The sequence below is a fragment of the Geotrypetes seraphini genome, chromosome 6 (genome assembly GCF_902459505.1).
Source record: "Geotrypetes seraphini chromosome 6, aGeoSer1.1, whole genome shotgun sequence".
Lineage (NCBI taxonomy): Eukaryota > Metazoa > Chordata > Amphibia > Gymnophiona > Dermophiidae > Geotrypetes > Geotrypetes seraphini.
This window is the reverse complement of record NC_047089.1, coordinates 255,416,446-255,436,489: the sequence shown is the minus strand read 5'-3', so window position 1 is coordinate 255,436,489 and position 20,044 is coordinate 255,416,446. Positions and strand designations below refer to the sequence as shown.

Sequence of the window (20,044 nt, the reverse complement as noted above, 5' to 3'; positions counted from 1 at the left end):
GATGCCTAGTCCCTTCCCAGAATGGTGGGATGAAGGGGACACAAAGAATTTATTTGTTGAGGACCAAGGGGTTCAAGAAGGGATTAGATGATTTCCTGAAGGAAAAGGGTCAGTGGTCTCCAACTCAAACCCTTTGCAGGGCCACATTTTGGGATTTGTAGGTACTTGGAGGGCCTCAGAAAAAAAATAGTTTATGTCTTATTAAAGAAATGACAACTTTGCATGAGGTAAAATTCTTTATAGTTTATAAATCTTTCCTTTTGGCTAAGTCTTAATAATAATATTGTCATTTATAGCTAAAGAGACATATGATCAAGAAACGGTTTTATTTTACTTTTGTGATTATGATAAACCGATACCGAGGGCCTCAAAATAGTACCTGGTGGGCCTCATTTGGTCCCCAGGTTGCGAGTTTGAGACCACTGGTCTAGATAGAGGATTATTATACAGGTCCTGGACCTGATAGGCCGCTGCGTGAGCGGACTGCTGGGCGTGATGGACCCCTGGTCTGACCCAGCAGAGGCACTTATGTCAGGATCAAGATTTGACTTGAGAGGTTGGGCAAGCTAAGCATTAGACCTGGCAGAAACCCAAATAGTAGCAACACCCAATCCCAGGGCAAGTAGTGGCTTCCCCATGTCTGTCTCAACAGCGGAATGTGAACATTACCTCCAGGAACTTGTCCAAACCTTTTTTTAAAAAACCATATCTGTTACCATATCCTCTGGCAATGACTTCCAGAGCTTAACTATTCTCTGAGTGAAAAAAATATTTCCTCCTGTATTTCCCCCATAACTTGATCGAGTGTCCCCTAGTCTTTGTCATTTTTGACGGAGTGAAAAATCGATCCACTTGTACCCGTTCTACTCCACTCCGGATTTTCTAGACTTCAATCCTGTCTCCCCTCAGCCGTCTCTTTTCCAAGCTGAAGAGCCCCAACCTTTTTAGTCTTTCCTCATACGAGTCGAGTTCCAACCCCTTTACCATCCTGGTCGCTCTTCTTTGAACCTTTTTTTAGTTCCGCTATATCATTTTTTTGAGATAAGGCGACCAGAATTGAACACAATATCCAAGATAGTCCACATCAGCTTTTATCTTGAACCAAACACAACTTTACTATTGCTTATTTGTTTATTCACTCCAAATTTACTGTACAAGTTTCAAGTTTATTAGGATTTTATATACCGCCTATCAAGGTTATCTAAGCGGTTTTTACAATCAGGTACTCAAGCATTTTTCCCTCTCTGTCCCGGTGGGCTCACAATCTCTCTAACGTACCTGGGGCTATGAAGGATTAAGTGACTTGCCCAGGGTCACAAGGAGCAGCACGGGGTTTGAACCCACCACCCCAGGGTGCTGAGGCTGTAGATCCAACCACTGCGCCACACTGTACCACTTTTTCTGACCAAAACAGGGCTACTCGATTGACAGACTAAAAGCTTAATAGGAAAGGAACTCCAGTTATGTGATGGGATCTGTAAAGACTCAAACAAACCACACAGAGAATGGTGCTGTGCGCTATTGTCACTTATTGCTGTTCAGACAGATAGGCCTACTGCAGGGGTGTCAAAGTCGGTCCTCGAGGGCCACATTCCAGTCGGCTTTTCAGGATTTTCCCAATGAATCTGTTAGCATACAATGAGAGCAGTTCATGCAAACAGATCTCTTGCATATTCATTGGGGAAATCCTGAAAACCCGACTGGATTGCGGCCCTCGAGGAGGGACTTTGAGACCCGGCCTACTGGAAGAGCCATGCCTTTAGCACACTTCTGACTGATATGCAATTCCTTCGATGACAAGAGGCTTAAACTCTGAAAACTTAATTTTCCTTATTGTTATTGTATGTCTTTCGGTTTATCTTTTTTTCTTTCCTCTTCTTTTTCTTTTATTTTTCACTAATATTATTGTTAGTTTACTTCACGTTTTTAACCACGTCGAGCTCCATTTTTTATGGACATATCCCGCTATGCTTTTTAGAATACGATAGATATTAGTGTGCGCTAATCACACGCTAACGCGTGCATGTTATCCTATGGACACGTTAGCGGTTACTGCACGCGTTGATTTAGCTACATGCGTGCTACAGACAAGGGTTGACGCAGATGACCCGTTTAGTAATTTCGAGTTTACACCCAGCGGTGTCTATTGCGAGCTGTCAAAGCTTAAGGTTAACAAGGCAATGGGGCCTGGAGGATCTCCCATATGGGAACGGCTGGATAAGTTGCAACTATACTCATTCGAGGAACGCAGAGAGAGGGGTGACATGATCGAGACATTCAAGTATCTCACGGGCCGCATCGAGGTGGAAGAAGATATCTTCTTTTTCAAGGGTCCCGCGAAAACAAGGGGGCATCCGTGGAAAATCAGGGGCGGGAAACTGCACGGGGACACCAGGAAATTTTTTTTCACCGAAAGGGTGGTTGATCGCTGGAATAATCTTCCACTTCAGGTTATTGAGGCCAGCAGCGTGCCTGATTTTAAGGCCAAATGGGATAGACACGTGGGATCTATTCACAGAGAAAGGTAGGGGAGGGTCATTGGGGTGGGCAGACTAGATGGGCCGTGGCCCTTATCTGCCGTCTATTTCTATGTTTCTATGTTTCTAAAACACTTAGCACACCTTAGTTTAGAATAAAGGTGTTATTCCATAGGTAGGGTGCGCAAAAGAAAAAAAAAAGAAAGCGCACTGTTCTTAGTGAGCTGCTTTAGAACTGGGTAGGATCAAACGATGGTTGTTTAATGACCGGAGAAGATGTGTTGGCGTATAGGGTATAACCAGAGCATTGAGATAAGAAGGGGAACTCAGTCGAGAAGCTTTAACCCTTTCAGGACCAAGGGACCTATTTGTCCCATAACTTTAAAATCCTATAAATTTTGATTGGGATAGTCTACAGTTCTAAATTTGATATGTACGGATTCCATATGATACTGCCTTTATGTAAACAAACTGGTTCCGACATTCATTCATTAGCGTCGTTGCCAGATTGACGAGAAGATTCACTTGCCACACTGTCCATAAGCCAGAAGTTTGATTTTATAAAAAAAAAAATAATGATATTTCACAAAAAAAAATCAATTTTTTGGCATCTGCAAGCCCTTTTTACCATAAAAATGTCATCAAAACCACAAAAATTGGCCTACGATCCTTATGGTCCTGAAAGGGTTAAAGGCAAGAAGCAGATTTTTAGATCAACTGGAAGCCAATGATATTTCTGAGGTTTTAGAGCAGACTTGGATATGCCAGCATAAAGCACGTTCGAATCAAAAGAACTCCGGACAGCGCGGAATTGCCTTAAAATGAAATATCCTTTTTTACAGCAGGAGGTTACTTGTGGCAGAAAAGAAAGTCGGGAATCAAGGACAGCCCCAAGGTGTCGAAATGAATCTGTGTTAAACAGATGACGATCAAAGCACGGATGAGACGGGTGGCCAGTATGACAACAAGCAACACAAGGTGAAGCGATGCTGAGCAGCACAGTCGAGACAAGCTGCTAAATTAGATAGTTACTGTACATACTTGAATATACAGTAAATCGAGACTTATGGGCCCAAAAATGGGGGTCTCGGTTTATATTTGAGCCAGCACCCGAACAAAGGTGTGGTTGTGCTCCATTCAACTTCCGATGACCACCAGGGGTGCAGTGTTCAATAGGCCGATGCCCCTCCCCCACCATTGTCCCCGCTGAACAGTGGCATGGCTATCCTCCATACATGCCCCCCCCCCCGTGATGACCCTTGGTGCTGCTATCCTCCATGTAAACAACCCCCCACTGCCACCCTCCCCGACATTGCACTTACCATTAGCCATCAATCCAGGGCGGGGCCTTGAGCATCTGTGCAGGTTCAAGGCCTGCCTGCTCCCGCCTTTTCTGAGAATCTCAGAGGCGGCAGGAGATGGCAGGCTTTGAGCATGTGGAGATGTTCAAGGCTCCGCACCGGATCAGCAGGTTTCTAGTACTAATGGTAAGTGCGATGTTGGAGGGGGGGGGGGAGGCGGTGGCGGTTTGTGTGCATGGAGGATAGTGGCATCGAGGGGATGGGGCATTTGAATGTAGAGTAGTAGTGCCAATGTTCATCATGGGGGGGGAGGGGGGGCTGTATGGATAGGGTTACCAGAAGTCCAGATTTCCACGGACGTCCTTCTTTTGAGGACATGTCTGGGAGTCCGGGCCGCTTTTCAAAACACGGCACTTTGTCCGGATTTTGAAAAGCTTTCCTTAGGGCAGGAGGGAATCCGCGTGTACGTGCGTGTGAAGTCATTGCGCCATATCTGCGCATGCGCGGATGTCCTGCCCGACAAGAGCAGGCATCGGGGGCGGGATTGGAGGCGTGGCTGTAGCGGACTTGGGGACGGGATTGGGGGTATGATGGGATGGAACCAGGGTGTGACAGGAATGGGTGGGACTGGGCGGGCCTGGTGGGTGGGTCTAGGGGTCTGGATTTTCCAAATGGAAAATCTGGTAACCCTATGTATGGAAGACAGGCGTGCTGGTGTTCAGTGGCGAGTTTCTTCGGTACCAACGGTAATCACAATGCTGGCTGGGGGAGTGGAACACCTAATTTCTAATTCTTTGCCTGTGTAAATGCCAGAATGGTTTCTAATGAAAAGGCCAAAGAGGAAGTAGGGTAGCATTAAACACTGAATGACTCTCAAACCAGCTGGAGGGAGATTTGTGGGTCCTGCTGCTTCGGGGGCTGGAGGGGTGGGGGTTGTCCGAGGAGCACAGGAGACTTGTTTTCTGGCAATTTTTTTTGCCGGTTAACTGGGGGGCTTTTGTTCTACTGTCCCTCTGGTATGGGGCAGGCACTGTTTGCACTAGAGCAGGGGTGGGCAATTCCGATCCTTGAGGGCCAGAATCCAGTCGAGTTTTTAGGATTTCCCCAATAAATATGCATTGAAAGCAGTGCATGCAAATAGATCTCATGCATATTCATTGCGGAAATCCTAAAAACCCGACTGGATTCCGGCCCTCGAGGACCGAAGTTGCCCAGCCCTGCACTAGAGCCTTAGCTAGGGGGTCTCCGAGCTTTATCAGCAGGGGGGGTGGTCCACCCCAGGCAACCTGTCTTGGTGGGGGCGCCTGCACATGTCCTCTTTTCTGTCTCCCCCCCCGCTCTTTCTGATTCCTCCCTCCACTACGCGTGTGCCTTCAATTCCCCTCCCCCAATACATCTAGCTCTTCGGCGGCACGAGCAGCAACTCCAATCTGATGCGCACGCTAGCGTCGGCTTTCCCTCTGACATCACTTCCGGGTCCCGTGCCTAGGAAGTGGCATCAGACAGAGAGAGCCGATGCTGGCGCCGGCAGCAAGTTGGTGATACTGCTCACGCTGGAGGTATGGGGGAAGGGAAGGGGTGCGCACACGCGGCAGTGATGTCCATATACGGGACACAGACTGTGCAAGTCTGCCCAGCACTGGCCTTAGGTCCTTCAATGTAAACCCATTAGATCCTCTGTGTTCATCCCACGTTCGTTTGATGCACTCAGAGGATCTCTAAGACTCGCATGGTCTGTGTCCCATATACACTTCTCCTTCCGTATTCGCTGTGATAGGGGATTAACAGACCCGCAAATAACTTTTTCATACGTTATTCGCTGTTTTCTATTAAAAACCATCGTGAATATGGTGAAACTGCGAAAAATAGGGTGGGAGACCTGGCCTGTTCCCGAAGGAAAGGCAAAACATGGTGAAGAAAGTGCTGGGAATCTGCGATTTTCTCTGTAAATGCTTGGAATCAGCGATTTCTCTATGCAAGCTGATGTAATTGGGGGGGGGGAGGGGAGAAGCCAGCAAGCTAAAAACTGCAAATAATCGAAACCGTGATTGCTGAAACCGCGAAAACGGAGGGAGAAGTGTATGGACATTGAGGACGGGCTGGGGAGGGTTTCGATGGCTGGGATGGTTAAAATGGGCTAGAGTGAGCTTTGATGGAGACCCCAGAACACCACCGGGCAGGGCTTTGGGTTTCTGGCCCAGAAATATCTAAGAAAAAGGACCATTTAAACTAAGTTAATTGATGGAGCTTGTATGGTTGGGCAGACTGGATGGACCATTCGGGTTTTTATCTGCCGTCATTTACTATGTTACAGCTGCGGGGGGAGGGGTTCTACTGCTCCAGGCGCCTCTCACCCCCCCCCCCCCACTCCACTGTCTATCAGTTCAGCAAATGGATTTGAAAAGCTTTCTAGAAAACACAGCAGAAAATACAACGCTTCTACCAAAAATCCTGGTGCAACACGATACACAGAGAAACGCCCGACCCCATTCTCCAAATGAGACAGAAGAAGTAGAGTCGACTTAGCCCTTGAACTCAGGAAAAACATTTTGGGGAAAGATATATGATCACAGGATAGGACATGCCTGAAGACAGGGGGTTTCCCAGCGCAGACAATGGGCTTCAGTGCTAGCAGAGAGAATACCGGGATTGTTTTTTCTCTTCCAGTCTGTTTCTGCAAGAGGAGCCATTGTGCCAAAAAGCAGAGCAGCACAGTCAGGGCCTATCATTCCACCAGCAGATGAGACACTTCCCACAGTTTCCCAACAAAGAGAAGTTGAAACCACCGATCAAGAAGATGATGCACAAAAACCAAACCACGCACAGCATCATGGAGGAGCCGAGAGATTCAAATCCTGCTTTAGCCAGTAATGGTCAACCTAGGTCACCCTCCTTTACCTCAGACCCTGAACCATGAGCTTGGGTTTAACACTGTGAGGAATTATATCCAAATGAATATTGAAGTGGAGCCTCCACGTTTCAGGCTAATGCCCCAAATTCTTGGAAGCCCTGTGCCTTTAAAAGGTGAGATTGTGCTCTTGGACAACACATTTGGGTAATATTCTACTTCTCTATAATATAGGGTTACCAGATTTTGAAAGCTAAAAAAGAGGACTCGTGGCTCCACCCCTTTCCACCACAGCCCCGCCCCCCCCAGTCACGCCCTGTTCTGCCCTCAGCCCTGCCCCTTTCTACCCCCAATCACACCTCATCCCATCCCAATCACACCCTGTTCTGTCCCCAGTCCTGCCTCTCTGTACCTGCAGTCACACCCCATCCTATCCCCAGTCATGCCCTGTTCTGCCCCCAGCCCATGCCCCTTTCTACCCCCCCTCCCCATCACACCCTCTTCTGCCCCTGGGCTGCGGTGGAAGTGGCAGGGCTGGAGCAAAATGAAGTGGGGCCAGGTATCCTCCATTTTTTAAAAGAGGAAATCTGGTAACCCTAATTTGGGGGACTGAGCTATAACCCCACATTTCAGCTTCTTGCACTTTCTTTGAGCTGACACTACGCTTGGAGTGCGCCTTCTCCATCTAATTGCAGATGGTGACATCAGGAGGGAGGAGGGATGAGGCTTTGCTATGTTGTACTGAAGCAGAGCTCATTTGGACAATAAAGACGTGCAGAAATATGGCCCATTTTCCCAAGAAAGCCACGGATTCCAATCTGTTCTTTCCACGCTGGAGCTTTTTCGATTTACTCCACACTGGCGAATATCCTTCTGCTGCAAAATTAAATCCTGAATTTGGATGGATCAGACCCAAAGAGAGCTGAGCTGGCAGAAGCAGGGAAAAGATTTTGCTTCCGTTTTTTTCGGTGGAGAACAGAAAAGACTTAATTAGTATTTCGGATTCTAAGAATTCAAACTCATTAGATATCACATGACCTCCCTGCATTGGCTACGATTTTTAAGCCAGCTTCATTCTGAGATATGACCTGCCACAAAATCAAGATGTTTTTCCCGAAACTGGTGGCGATGGCGCAGCAGGATGTCATGGGTCCAGTTCCACGAATCTCTTAACTATAGCATTAAAGTTTGTGCGTCAGTGAAGTAAAGCGGGACTGTGACACGTTCAAAGGAAAGCTTCCCCTTTCCTGGAGGGAAAACAAACACCTGATCTAGGGCTGACACTCCCTCAGACTTACATTCGCAGGGCCTGAAATTCAGCATCTTGCTACCTGTTGCATTCATGTCCGGGCACCAGCAATGAATTTCGGGGTTTCCTGAGCCGGCTAATGCATAGCTGGTTAAGATGGATATTCTGCACTTAACCAGCTATGGGCAGGGTTGCCAGATTTTCCAATCCGAAAATCTGGACACCTAGGCCCACCCCCAGGCCCGCCCAGTTCCACCCACCCCTGCCCTATAATGCCCTAACCCCCCCCAGCCCCCACCTCCGCTGCCCGCTCTTGTCGGACAGACAGGAAACCTACCCGATGCGATTTGAGGAGGCTTTTCAAAACCCAGACAAAAGGAGGGGACGTCTGCTATGGGTTACTGCATAAAGGTAAGACTGACTTTTACACAGTTAACCTGGCTGGCAGGGCTGGATCGAGGCGTTACGGCACCCTGGACCCACTTCTGTCTTGGCACCCCAATGCCCAGTCCCGACAGGAGGCAGCTTTATTGACCAGCTGACACGAGGGGGAAGGGCTGCATTTCCTCCTCCCTCCTCCGACGCTGAGACTGGCCCTTCCGGCTCGTGGCAGCTGGACTACGAAGGCACCTCCTGTCGGGACTGGGCAACAGTATCGAAGGAGGGTGTTCAAACGCATTCTAGAGCTTAATCTAGGCACTGGGCGTTTGGTGCCGTTTAGCGCCCTGGTCCATAGGTTTCAGCCATCCCTACTGGCTTTTAACATACTGACTTCACCCCAACTCCCCCCCAAATAAGTGGTGGTGAAAATTAGTGGTTAGCCCCCCAAACAAGCGATTTAACCGGTCAGTTCGATCGCTCTGAATATCGACCTCACAGAACCTCGTCTGGACTTAAGCCAGGTCTTGGCCGCTACCAAAACCTCCTTGAAAATGCTGAAATGCCACAAGAAAGCCTCAAAGCTAAATCCAAGCTGGGACGCAGCTTCCAATGCACAAGATCTGATAAGCACCTGATACTCATTTGCGTCAGCAGCAACAGTTCCAAACAGGACCTGGCGTTAGTGCACATACGCTCCTATTAACATTTTTACAGCAGTTATCCACACAATTCCCCATAATATAGGCAAACAGCGAGTTAAGGAAGGCGTCCACACTTACTTGATGTAGTAAGGGACTTTGTTTGGCGAGACTGCTCTCTCCCAGGGAATCTGGACCGAAGCTGTTAAAAAAAAAAAAAAAAAAAAGCAGGACACATCAAATGCAATGCAAAGGTTAAGTTCAAAATACGGATGAAAAGTAGAGTCACTAAAGAATCAAGCGCAAAATAATAACTTGAGACTGATAAACTTTCCAAGAGTAATAACGGTTACACCTAGAGACATGCTCAGGAGATACTTATTAGAAATCTCAGACGTTCCAGAGGAAAACCTTCCCAGCTAGATTCCGTGCCAGCAACAAATTGAACAAGTGTCGAATGTTTCCGAGATTTTGGAGACGTCGGATACGGAGGTTATAACGTTAACTCTTTCTATTGATAAACCTTGGTTATTGAGACTATTCCTTAAAAATCAACAGAGGGAATTTCTTGGTTGTAAAATTCAAATGTTTCCCGATATTTCAAGGGAAACTCATAAACGTAGACATGATTTTCTTCTTCTAAAACCAGGGGTCATCTCATTAGGGGCTACATTTTATTTAAGACATCCTTGTAAGTGCATTGTTCGTTACCATTTAACTAAATATGGTTTTTTTTGAGCCTCAAGAATTAACTAATTTTTTGGCTTTGTCCCTTTTGGATAAAGATAAATCTTGAGCTCTATAAATAAAATGCGTAACTCCGTTCCCGCCGTATAGAAGACAGCATTATTTTTGTTATATAGATTTTACTTTTCCTTTAGTTCGAGGAACCAGTTGCATCGTTTACTTTTGTTTGAGATTTGAGAGGTTAGGCGTTCGTCTAGAAGAACTCATCTTTTTATGGACGTTCGGGGTCCGTATATTCAAAACCTTTCACCTAGAGCAAGAAGTTTAATTTTCAATGATTTACGTTGAAGCTAAGGTGGTTTAAATTACATTCCAGCTCTTTATTTTTGTCTTCCGGGGAGGGGGAATTTATTATGGGATGGAAGGGGGGAATGGATAGGGGGGGATTATGGTTTATTATATAAAATGTTTGAAGGAATGATAGAATTTTATATACTATATGGATTAGAATTTTAACATTTGCGACTTATTTATTATTTGTAAAGAATATCTTTCCATATAATTTATATGTATTTTTACTCTATTCCTTTAATAAAATGTTTGAACATAAAACTTCTTGGATCCAAATAGAGAACTTGAGCTAATTTTACCATTATAATTACTCTTTTATTTTTGTTTAAATCTTGTTAAAGTATGGATTTACTATGCCTTGGCTTTGTAAATTTGTTTGGTTCAATTTGCTTTCTGTACAAGTTATTTGAAATTAATAAAAAAAGGAACGCTTAGGACTCTGGAAGTACCAGATGCCCATGAATGCCGGGAGCCTTAACCCCATTTAAATTTTTTAATTGTAAAACGCTTAAAATGTATGATTAACGTTTTATCAAATTTTAATAAAACTTAAACTTAAGATTCTAGAATCCCAAAAGAGTAGCAACATTCCATGCTACCGATCCAGGGCAAGCAGAGTCTTCCCCCAAGTTTTAATTAAGGACTATGGACTTTTCCTCCAGGAAGGGTAGGAGGCACCCCCAAGCTCCCTCCTCTCCCCCACTCGCATTCTCCCTTTGCCCCAATACCTCTAAATCTTTGCTAGTGTGAATGGCTTTCTCCAGTTAACTTAACGGGCTTTTAAAAAGGTTTGGATAATTTCCTATAAGAGAAGTCCATAGACCATTATTGAGATGGACTTGTGGATATCCATTGCTTATTCCTAGGATAAGCAGCATAAAATCTGTTTTACTACTTGGGATCTGGCTAGGGACTTGGAATAGAGAATGACACGGGGAAAAAATCTGTCCCCGTCCCCTGCTCACCGTCCCCTTCACCGCCCCGTCCCCGTCCCCGCAGCATCCATATAAGCCTTAGTACTTGCTCAGCTCCAGAAGATAATTCTGAATGACTGAATGAATGAAAGATCTGATTTTCTGACCCTCTTTTGCATATTGGCATTTTATTCTTGTCAGCCTTCTCACCTCATCCTTAACAGACTCTGATAGGAAAAAGGAATTACATTTCTCCCTCCATATTCGCGGGGATTAGGGTCAAAGGGGGCCTGTGAATACCACCCCCACCCCCCCGCAAATAACTTTTCGCTTTCATATTTGCGTGGTTTGTGGTATAGCCCTTGTGAATACTGTGAAATCGCAAAAAAAGACTTAGCGTTAGAATTTGTGATTCATTTTTTAAAAACGCTGCAGTTTGGCTGACCATGCTGAAGCAAGCTTTCTCTCTGCGCCCCCTTTCTTCGACGCTACCGTTTGCCTGAACATCCTGACAAAGAGTACTGAACTTTTTTCTCTGCACTCCCGAATTATGTCATTCGGGGGGGGGGGGGAGGGCGGAGTCAGCAAGATGAAAACTGCGAATAGTCAAAGTTGTGTGTCGAACCCGCGAATATGGAGGGAGAAGTGTAGAAACATAATAATGGAGCAAGTGACAACGTCATAAAGACCAGGGCTATCCATCTAGTATGCCCAATGAAGTGGCTAGGATTGGTCCTGTCACTACATGCAAGTTTCATCCCCCTCCACCCACACCTTTGTTCAGGTTGTACCTGCAACTACATGGAGGTTACACCGCTGTATGCCTTTGATTTGAATAGCCTTACTGGGTCAGACCAATGGTCCATCAAGCCCAGTAGACCATTCTCACGGTGGCCAATCCAGGTCACTAGTACCTGAGTAGCAACATTCCATACAGAATCTCAAAGAATTGCAAGATTCCGGAATCCTAGAGAGGAACAAGATTCTAGAATCCCAAACAGTAGCAACATTCCATATAGAATCTCAAAGAATAGCATCCACCATCGCATTACTTATAAAATTGCTTTAATCTCCTTTAAAACTATGAACTCCAAGGAACCTGCTTTTATTCATAAGTTCCTTATTCCTCATGATCCTTTGAGAACTTTAAGATCTGCCTCTCAGCATCTTCTTCATGTCTCATCCTTAAAAATCGTTAGTACACGTAGGGCTACTTCATTCACAACTATGGCCCCTACAATATGGAATTCGTTACCATTACGTTTAAGGTCTGAGAAAAATTTAGATAAATTTAAGGGCAACCTTAAAAGCTTCTTATTTACAGATTCTTATGACTGTTAAATGATCTCTGGGTCCTTCCTTGCCAAATTCCGTTTTACTTATATTCAAAACTGACATGATTCCTTCCATTTCCCTTTTGTCTTTAACCTTAATTGTTCTCTTTTCTTTTAAAATTATATTTTGGCTACTCGCGGCTAGCCACGGGTAACAACCGCCGTGTCATTCTCTAACTTGGAACTTGGGTTAGCCACTGTTGGAAACAGGATACTGGGCTTGATGGACCTTTAGTCTCTCCCAGCATGGCTGTTCTTATGTGAGCCAAGTACAGGACAGTTGAGCCATTGTGACATCACCACTGAGGTTGGCTCTTAGGCATTGGTGGAATGAGGCATTATGACATCACAATCTCAGCTCTGGAATGTTGCTACTCTTTGGGTTTCTGCCGGGTACTCAGGACCTGGGTTGGCCACTGTTGGAAACAGGATCCTGGGGCAATTCTTATGTTCTTAGCATGATCATTACACCTGTTTTGGATTTACCTTTGATGTCACTTCCTGGCCCCTGGAAGTGGAAGTGATGGAGAGGGGAACCAAGCTGGCACGAGCAACAGGCAGGAGAAGTTGCTCGAGCTAGCGAAGATCTACAGAGGTATGGGGTGGGATGGGAGGGATGATGCAAGCATGGTGTGGCGGGGAGGAGAGGTTCCGGCGCTCCCACCAACAGGGCGCCCGGAGTGGTCCACCCCTCCTGCACTATGCCACTGCTTCTATGCCAGGGGTTCTCAACCAGTGTGCCACCAGAAATTTGACAGAGAGCATGCTTTTGCTTTTCTTAAACTATCGGTATATGTGTTGCAGGTTGGTGTGAACTGAGAATTAGGAAATCAGGTCCCTGAAATCTCCATCACCAGTGCCTACTTCTATTTAGATGTGCCTCGTTTATGTGGTGCCTTATTTAATGTATTTTGAGCTTAATAAAGCAAAAATAAATCCCAGAGAGTTATTTAGCAGATCACATTAAGAACATCCAAAGAGTGCCTAAGTTCCGTCTGTAGAACTCAGATCTATTTGAAGCCCAAACGAAGCTCAAAAGTAGACCTGGTTTTCATTCGCCTACAATATAGGCATGATATGGATGCCCTAGGTCGCTCAGTATTATGTAAATGAATCAAAGGACACACAAATTGAATCATTGCCCAAACTATTGAGTTAGGCGTGAGTTTTAAACGTGGGCATCTATATAAAATTTTGGCTGCGTCTACAAAGTGGCGTCTGCGTCCTTTGGACGCCAAGTTTTGCTTGTTAAGACCCTTAATTGGTTCATTAACCACTTAGATTGGACGCCTATAGCGCGCCTAGCTTTAGGCATGACTTAGGTGCCCTTTATATAATTGGGGCCTCAGTGGTTATATTTCTCGGTGATGGAATGACAAGGAGATTTTGTGATGCAGAACGGAGAGACCTGTGGGGAGAGTATGGTATAAGAAAATTATTGATAAATTCAGGTAGGTTACTTTGTCAAATGCCTTTTGAAAATCCAAATACACAATATCAACCAGCTCACCTTTATCTGCAAGAGAGTGTGGTACAGGCATGTGGGATCTGTTAGGGAGAGAAGGAGATAGTGGATGCTGTGGATGGACAGACTGAAAGGGCCCTTTGACCTTTAGCTGCCATCATATTTCTATGTTCATTCACCTCTTCAAAGAAATGCAGTAGATTGATGAGGCAAAATTTCCCTTGACTAAATCCATGGTGGTTCTCTCTCATTAATCCATGCTTATGTATATGTTCTATCATTTTGTTCTTTATAAAAATTCTCTACTATTTTGCATGGCACTGACGTCAGACTAATCAGTCTATCATTTCCTGGATCACCTCTGGGACACTTGTTAAAAATTGGCATCCTCCAATCTTCTGGTACTATGCTTGATTTTAAACAAAAATTGCAAATTACTAACAATAGCTCTGCAAGTTCATTTTTCAATTCTATCAGCACTCTGGGATGTATGCCATCCAGTCCAGGTGATTTGATACTGTTCAGTTTGTCAAATTGACCCATTACATCTTGTTGTTTGAATTTCTCTGATTCATCAGAATTGAATACCATTTCTGACCCCGGTAACTCCCCCACATCTTCCTCAAAGAAGACCAAGGCAAAAAATTCAATTAATCTCTTTGTTATGGCCTTGTCTTCCCTAAGAGCCCCTTTTATCGCTTGATAGTCTAGTGGTCCAACTGATTCTCTTCCCAGTTTCTTGCTTTTAATATACCTAAAAAAGTTTTTGCTTCCAGTGCAATCTTCTTTTCAAGATCTCCCTTTGCCTTCCTTATTAGCGCCTTGCATTTGGATTGTCATTCCTTTTGTTGTTTACAATTATTTTCAGTTGGATCCTTGTCCCACTTCCTGAAGGATTCCCTTTTAGCTTGTTAACCATGCTAGCTGTCGTTTGGTCTTCTTTCCTCCGTTAACGCATGGAATATATCTATTCTAGTAGTTGGGACATATGGACAATGCCAGGTGACTTCTTGTGTCCCAAAAATGTCAAAGAATCAAGTATATCTATTTTATACCATGTTCATTGTTGGCTTAATAGTGAATTGATAATGAATATAACTATTGGGTATGCTGGATGGACTGTTCAGGTTTTTATCTGTCGTCATTTACTAGGTTACATCTAATATTCATTACATTACATTACATTAGTGATTTTTATTCCGCTTGTACCTTGTGGTTCAAAGCGGATTACATAAGAAGAGAACTGGACATTTCCAGGAGGGTACATAACATTGGAGAATACAGATTGAGGGTATAGACTTAATAACATTGGAAGATAAATCAGGTTACATTACATTACATAGCAAGTAGTCTGTTTCCATACGTTGGTAGATAGTCGGTTTCGGTAGGATGATTTAGGTTTCAGGTAGCTTTCTTGGCATTTCGTTGTTTTTTGTTTGTTTGTTTTTTATTGGTCGATTGAGGGTATGGTGCCAGGGAGTGAGCAGAGCCTGGTCGGAGTAAGTGGGGAAGAGGAGAGGGAGATTAGGTAGATTGTTTATACTTTTTGAACAGCAGTGTTTTGATTTCTTGGGGAAGAGGAGAGGGAGATTAGGTAGATTGTTTATACTTTTTGAACAGCAGTGTTTTGATTTCTTTACGGAATGCTTTGAGGTCAGATGTTGTGGTTAACAATCTGGTGATTGAGGGTTCAAGTTTTGCTGCATGCGTTGCTAGGAGGTTATCATAAAGCTTTTTGCGATGAGTGCCTTTGAGTGGTGGGTATGAGAATGGTGTCAGTGTTCTTCTTGTTCTGGGTGGAAGGTTACGGTTTAGGCGATCGTTTAGATAGGCAGGTGCAGTACCGTTAATTACTTTGAAGAGTAGACAGTATAGTTTGAATTGAATTCTGGCTCGAATCGGTAGCCAATGTGAGTCTAGGTAGGCATTGGTGATGTGGTCAAATTTTCCGATGGAGATTAGTCTGAGAGCTGTGTTCTGAACGGTCTGTAGTTTTTTGATCATGTTTGTAGGGCATGGTAGATATAGGATATTGCAGTAGTCCACAAGACCTAGTACCAGGGATTGTACAATGATCCTATAGTGTTCTTTGTCAAAGAATTTCCTTATTTTTCTTAAGTTGCGCATTGTGAAGAATGCTTTTTGGGTAGTTTTGTTGATTTGAGTCTGCATAGTGCAGCATCTGTCCATCAGCACTCCCAGGATTTTGAGTGAGGTCTGGATTGGGTATTTGGTTGCTTTAATTTCCAGGTCTGTTATGGATGGGTTTTTGTCCGTTTCAAGCATTAGGAATTTGGTTTTGTCCGAGTTTAGTTTTAATTTGTGGTTTGTCATCCATTTTTCTACTTCGTCCAGTATTGTTTCCAGGTGTCCTGTTGAGGTGTGGTTTTGGGTTTCAAAGGGGAGGAGAATAGTTATGTCTACTGTGTAGCTGAATGATGTTACATTTAGGTTATCTAAAGTGGTACCGAGGGAGGAGATGAAGAGATTGAATAGAATGGGCCATAGTGGAGACCCCTGCGGGACTTCGCATGGATTTGACCATGGGTTAGATTTCGTATCATTTGTCTTAACTCTGTACGTTCTTGTTTTAAGGAATCCTTGGAACCAGTTGTAAACCACCCCTGAGATCCCTATTGCATCAAGTATCTGGAGTAGTATGGTATGATCAACTAGATCGAAGGCGGCGGAAAGATCTAGTTGGATAATTAGGATCCTGTGTCCTTTACTGAGGTATTGTCGGGCTATGTCTAGTAGTGTTGCTAGTAGTGTTTCCGTGCTGTGATAAGATCTAAATCCTGATTGAGAGGAGTGAAGTATATTATGGTCAACTAGGTAGTTGGTGAGGTATTGAGCCACAAGTCCTTCAATCAGTTTGACATATAATGGGATCGAAGCGATAGGTCTATAGTTGGTAGGAGTGTCTATAGGACCTTTTTGGTCTTTCAGTAGGGGTGTGATTATAATCTCTCCAAGTTCTTGTGGGAATTGGCCTTCTATGAGAATGCTTTGTATCCATTGCATGAGGCTGGTTTTGAATTTAGGGGAGGCATTTGTAAGCAGATACGATGGGCAGTAGTTCAAGTCGCAAGTTGCAAGGCTGTATTTTTTGTATAGTAGGTTCAAATCAGGCCATTGTAGAGTTGGGAAGGTGGTCCATGTTCTGTCTGCAGTTATGGCTTCTTCCGTTGTGGGGGTTGTTATTATCTCGTGGAGTTTGGTAGTTGAGTTGTTGAAGGTAGTTCTGATTGTGATGATCTTGTGTTTGAAATGGTCTGCTAGTTGGGAAGCTGTTGGTGGTTTATTGCCTTGAGTGGCAAGGAATGGGTTTGTGTCCGTAAGTTTTTTTTACTAAGTTGAAGAGTGTTTTTGTGTCGGAGGTGTTTGTGCCAATTAGTTTAGTGTAGTATGTTTTGCGCTTTTCCTTAAGTTTGATGTTATATAGTTTGATTTGGGTTCTCCAAGCGGATTTGGTTTGATCATTTTTCTTTTTTCTCCAAGATCTTTCAAGTTGTCTGCAATGCCTTTTTAGTAGGAGGAGTTCGGAGTCGAACCACTTGTCCGAGGGTCTGCAGGTTCTGTGTTTGATTTTTTCTGGGGCTAGCTCATTCAAGGTTGTTTCACTTAGGGTGCGCCAGTGATTTACGAAGTCTGTAGGGTCAGTGGGGACGATTACAGGGTCCACTTTATCCCAGAATGTGGCAGGTTCAATTTTCTGTCTAGATTTGAAGGTTGTTTTTTGGGGCTTGGATTTTATGTTATTTTGAGGACAGTTGATGGTAAAAGTGTATTTGTGGTGGTGAGGGGGCCCAAAACAAGGTGAGGGGGCCCAAAACAAATGGCCGCACACTTCTGCTGCTGCTGGGAAGTCCTTTTCTCTCTCTCTCTCTTTTTTTTTGCTGCTAAACGTACTTTGTGCTTAGCTCATGACTTCTTGTTAAGGGTCAGTTTTCAGGACTGAATTTGGACAAGCCTATTCTAGAACATGAATTCCACTGAAAACAGACTTGCTTCCTTGGCCCTCTTAATTCAGGTAGCTGAATATCTCATGCCTCCTTTCTGCCTTACCTTTCCTGTAGGCTACACATATTTAGATCTTACGGTTTTGGGGGCAGGCTGAGCACCATTTTGGTAGGCCCTGCTTTGATTTTCCCAAAGGCAGAAGCTTCAGAACTGGACACAATATACCCCCCCAACAGACCTCTAGAACAGCAAAAGCATTTCTTTCATTCTACTAGCTATGGCTCTCCTTGTACACCCGTAGCTCCCTTCTAGCTCTTGACAGCTCACTGTCCTATAATTTCACTAATCTTGAAACCACTGGATACAGTCAACCCGAGGTCTCAGTGGTCATCAGTATCTCCCTTCCTCTCCCTCCATCATACTAGTCTCCAGAACTTTTGCATCCTAAATGCATGACTCTGGATAGTTTAGCATTGGAATCCTACTGCAAAGTTTATTTTGCTTACTTCGCTCCCTCAGGGTGTCTCCTCTGTTGAAGATCTCACGGTTACACAAACGTAAGAGAGAAGTTATGCTCCGCACAGCAGAAGTCGCTAGTCCTGTGGTGGTGGTTGGTTCTTGGAAATGTTTTCTAAGTGTTTTGCTCCGCAGGAACTCTTTCCTTTAATTGTCTATGGATTTGCTTGTGGATAAGAAGCTGAAATGTTCCACAGCATTAAGCTTTATGTATAGCAAACAAGCTTTTGCATCAACTGTATTTGAGATGAAAGCAATGTCGAGTTTGGAATACACTTCTCCCTCCGTATTCGCGGGGGATGCGGGCAGACCATAGGCGCGAATATGGAAAAACCACAAATAACTTTTTATATGTTATTCGTGTTTTTTAGAAAACGCCGTCATTTTTATTACTGAAACCGCGAATAACTTTTCTACTGTTATTCACGGTTTTTGTAATAAGCCACTATTACTACTATTGAAATTTGCAGATTTTTGTTATACAACAATACCTGTACAGTCATAGGGCAAATAGCAGGCAAGCAGCGATTCCCAGCGATTTTCTCCATACATACTGGGAAGAAGCCTTTCTCTCTATGGATGCTGGGAAGCAGCATTTTTCTCAGTGCACACTGGGAAGCAGGGACACAGGGATTTTGTAGGAGGAAGCATGGAAGCAGTGATTTTCAGAGTGAATGGTAAGCGATAAACTTTTTTATCGGTACAGTAAAAGGAAAAAGAACTTTAATGATGATGTAATTTTGGAGGGGCAGAATCAGCAGCCAAAAAATCACGAATAAGCGAATCCGCAGATACGGAAACCACGGATATGGAGGGAGAAGTGAATCTTCTTTCATCCTTTGCAGTTACTGCAGGCTTATAAGTGACTTACTTGGTGCTTGAGCTCATGTCTTTAAAACAGTGACAAAGTAAATTGGTGTGGGGGATGCAGACTGCCCCGAGCGCTGTCTTCACAGGGGGGGCAGGGGTGGCGCAGGTGCCTCTTTGCCCCTCCACGAACCTCTTTAAATGTTTGCTGGCACGAGCAACATCTTCCACTTGTGGCTCGCACCGGCATTGATTCCCTTCTGCCATCACTTTCTGGTTGCGGGACCAGGATGTGACATCAGAAGGGAACTGAGGCCTGCACGAGCAGCGGGTGGAAGATGCTGCTTGCGCCGGCAAATATTTCAAGAGAGGGTGGGGGCTCTCAAGCGGCGAGGAAGAGTGAGGGGGGCACCTAAGTGGCGGTGAAAAGGGAGGGGGTGCATAGGGCGGTAATGCTGGATGATACCATCCTGGGCGCCAACCTCCCTTGTTATGCCACTGCTTACAGTTTCTCATTATAGAGGGAGATCCTGCTTTCGGTATGTCTGATAGATGCACCCCACAGTTCTTTAGCATTTTGAGAACCTATTTCTGGCAATACCCTAGATTCTATATAGGTTGCCAAAAGATGGGAATGGATCCACATGCAAGCCAATTAATGAGCCATTTGATAATATGGCAGACAATCAACTAGAAGATTCCCGTTCTGAAAGCAATTTATTACATATACCAGTGGATAGAACATGTCAGCATTTAATACGGTCACAACAACACAATTAAGAGCTTTTGTGAATAGGCTATCTGAAACGAAATACCAACTAGATCTATGGCCATCCCACCTATACCGAGATATGTTGGAAGAAGTACTGAATTGGTTAGTTGGATGATTAATTCTACACTAGGGCAAGGATAGTTAAACTAAACTAAACTAAACCTTAAGTTTGTATACCGCATCATCTCCATAAAGATAGAGCTCGGCACGGTTTACAGGTAATTCAATAAATGAGGGAAGGACATAATAAGAAATTAGAGGTTAAGAAAAGGATAGCTAGCTTTACATTTTCAATAGATAGCTTTACGTTTTGGAGAAAAGCCACGTTTTTGGATGCTTTC

The 20,044-nt window shown here is 44.3% G+C and overlaps 1 protein-coding gene across 12 annotated transcripts in view; it reads right to left on the bottom strand.

Annotated features, from left to right (window-relative positions):
- Positions 1 to 20,044, bottom strand: part of DMD (dystrophin) — a 2,510,493-nt gene that overhangs the window by 213,149 nt on the left and 2,277,300 nt on the right. For all 12 annotated transcript variants that reach the window (XM_033949686.1, XM_033949693.1, XM_033949692.1 and 9 more), the window contains one exon: positions 9,036 to 9,096. In XM_033949686.1, the coding sequence (XP_033805577.1) occupies positions 9,036 to 9,096 (61 nt within the window). The remainder of the gene's footprint in view (positions 1 to 9,035; positions 9,097 to 20,044) is intronic.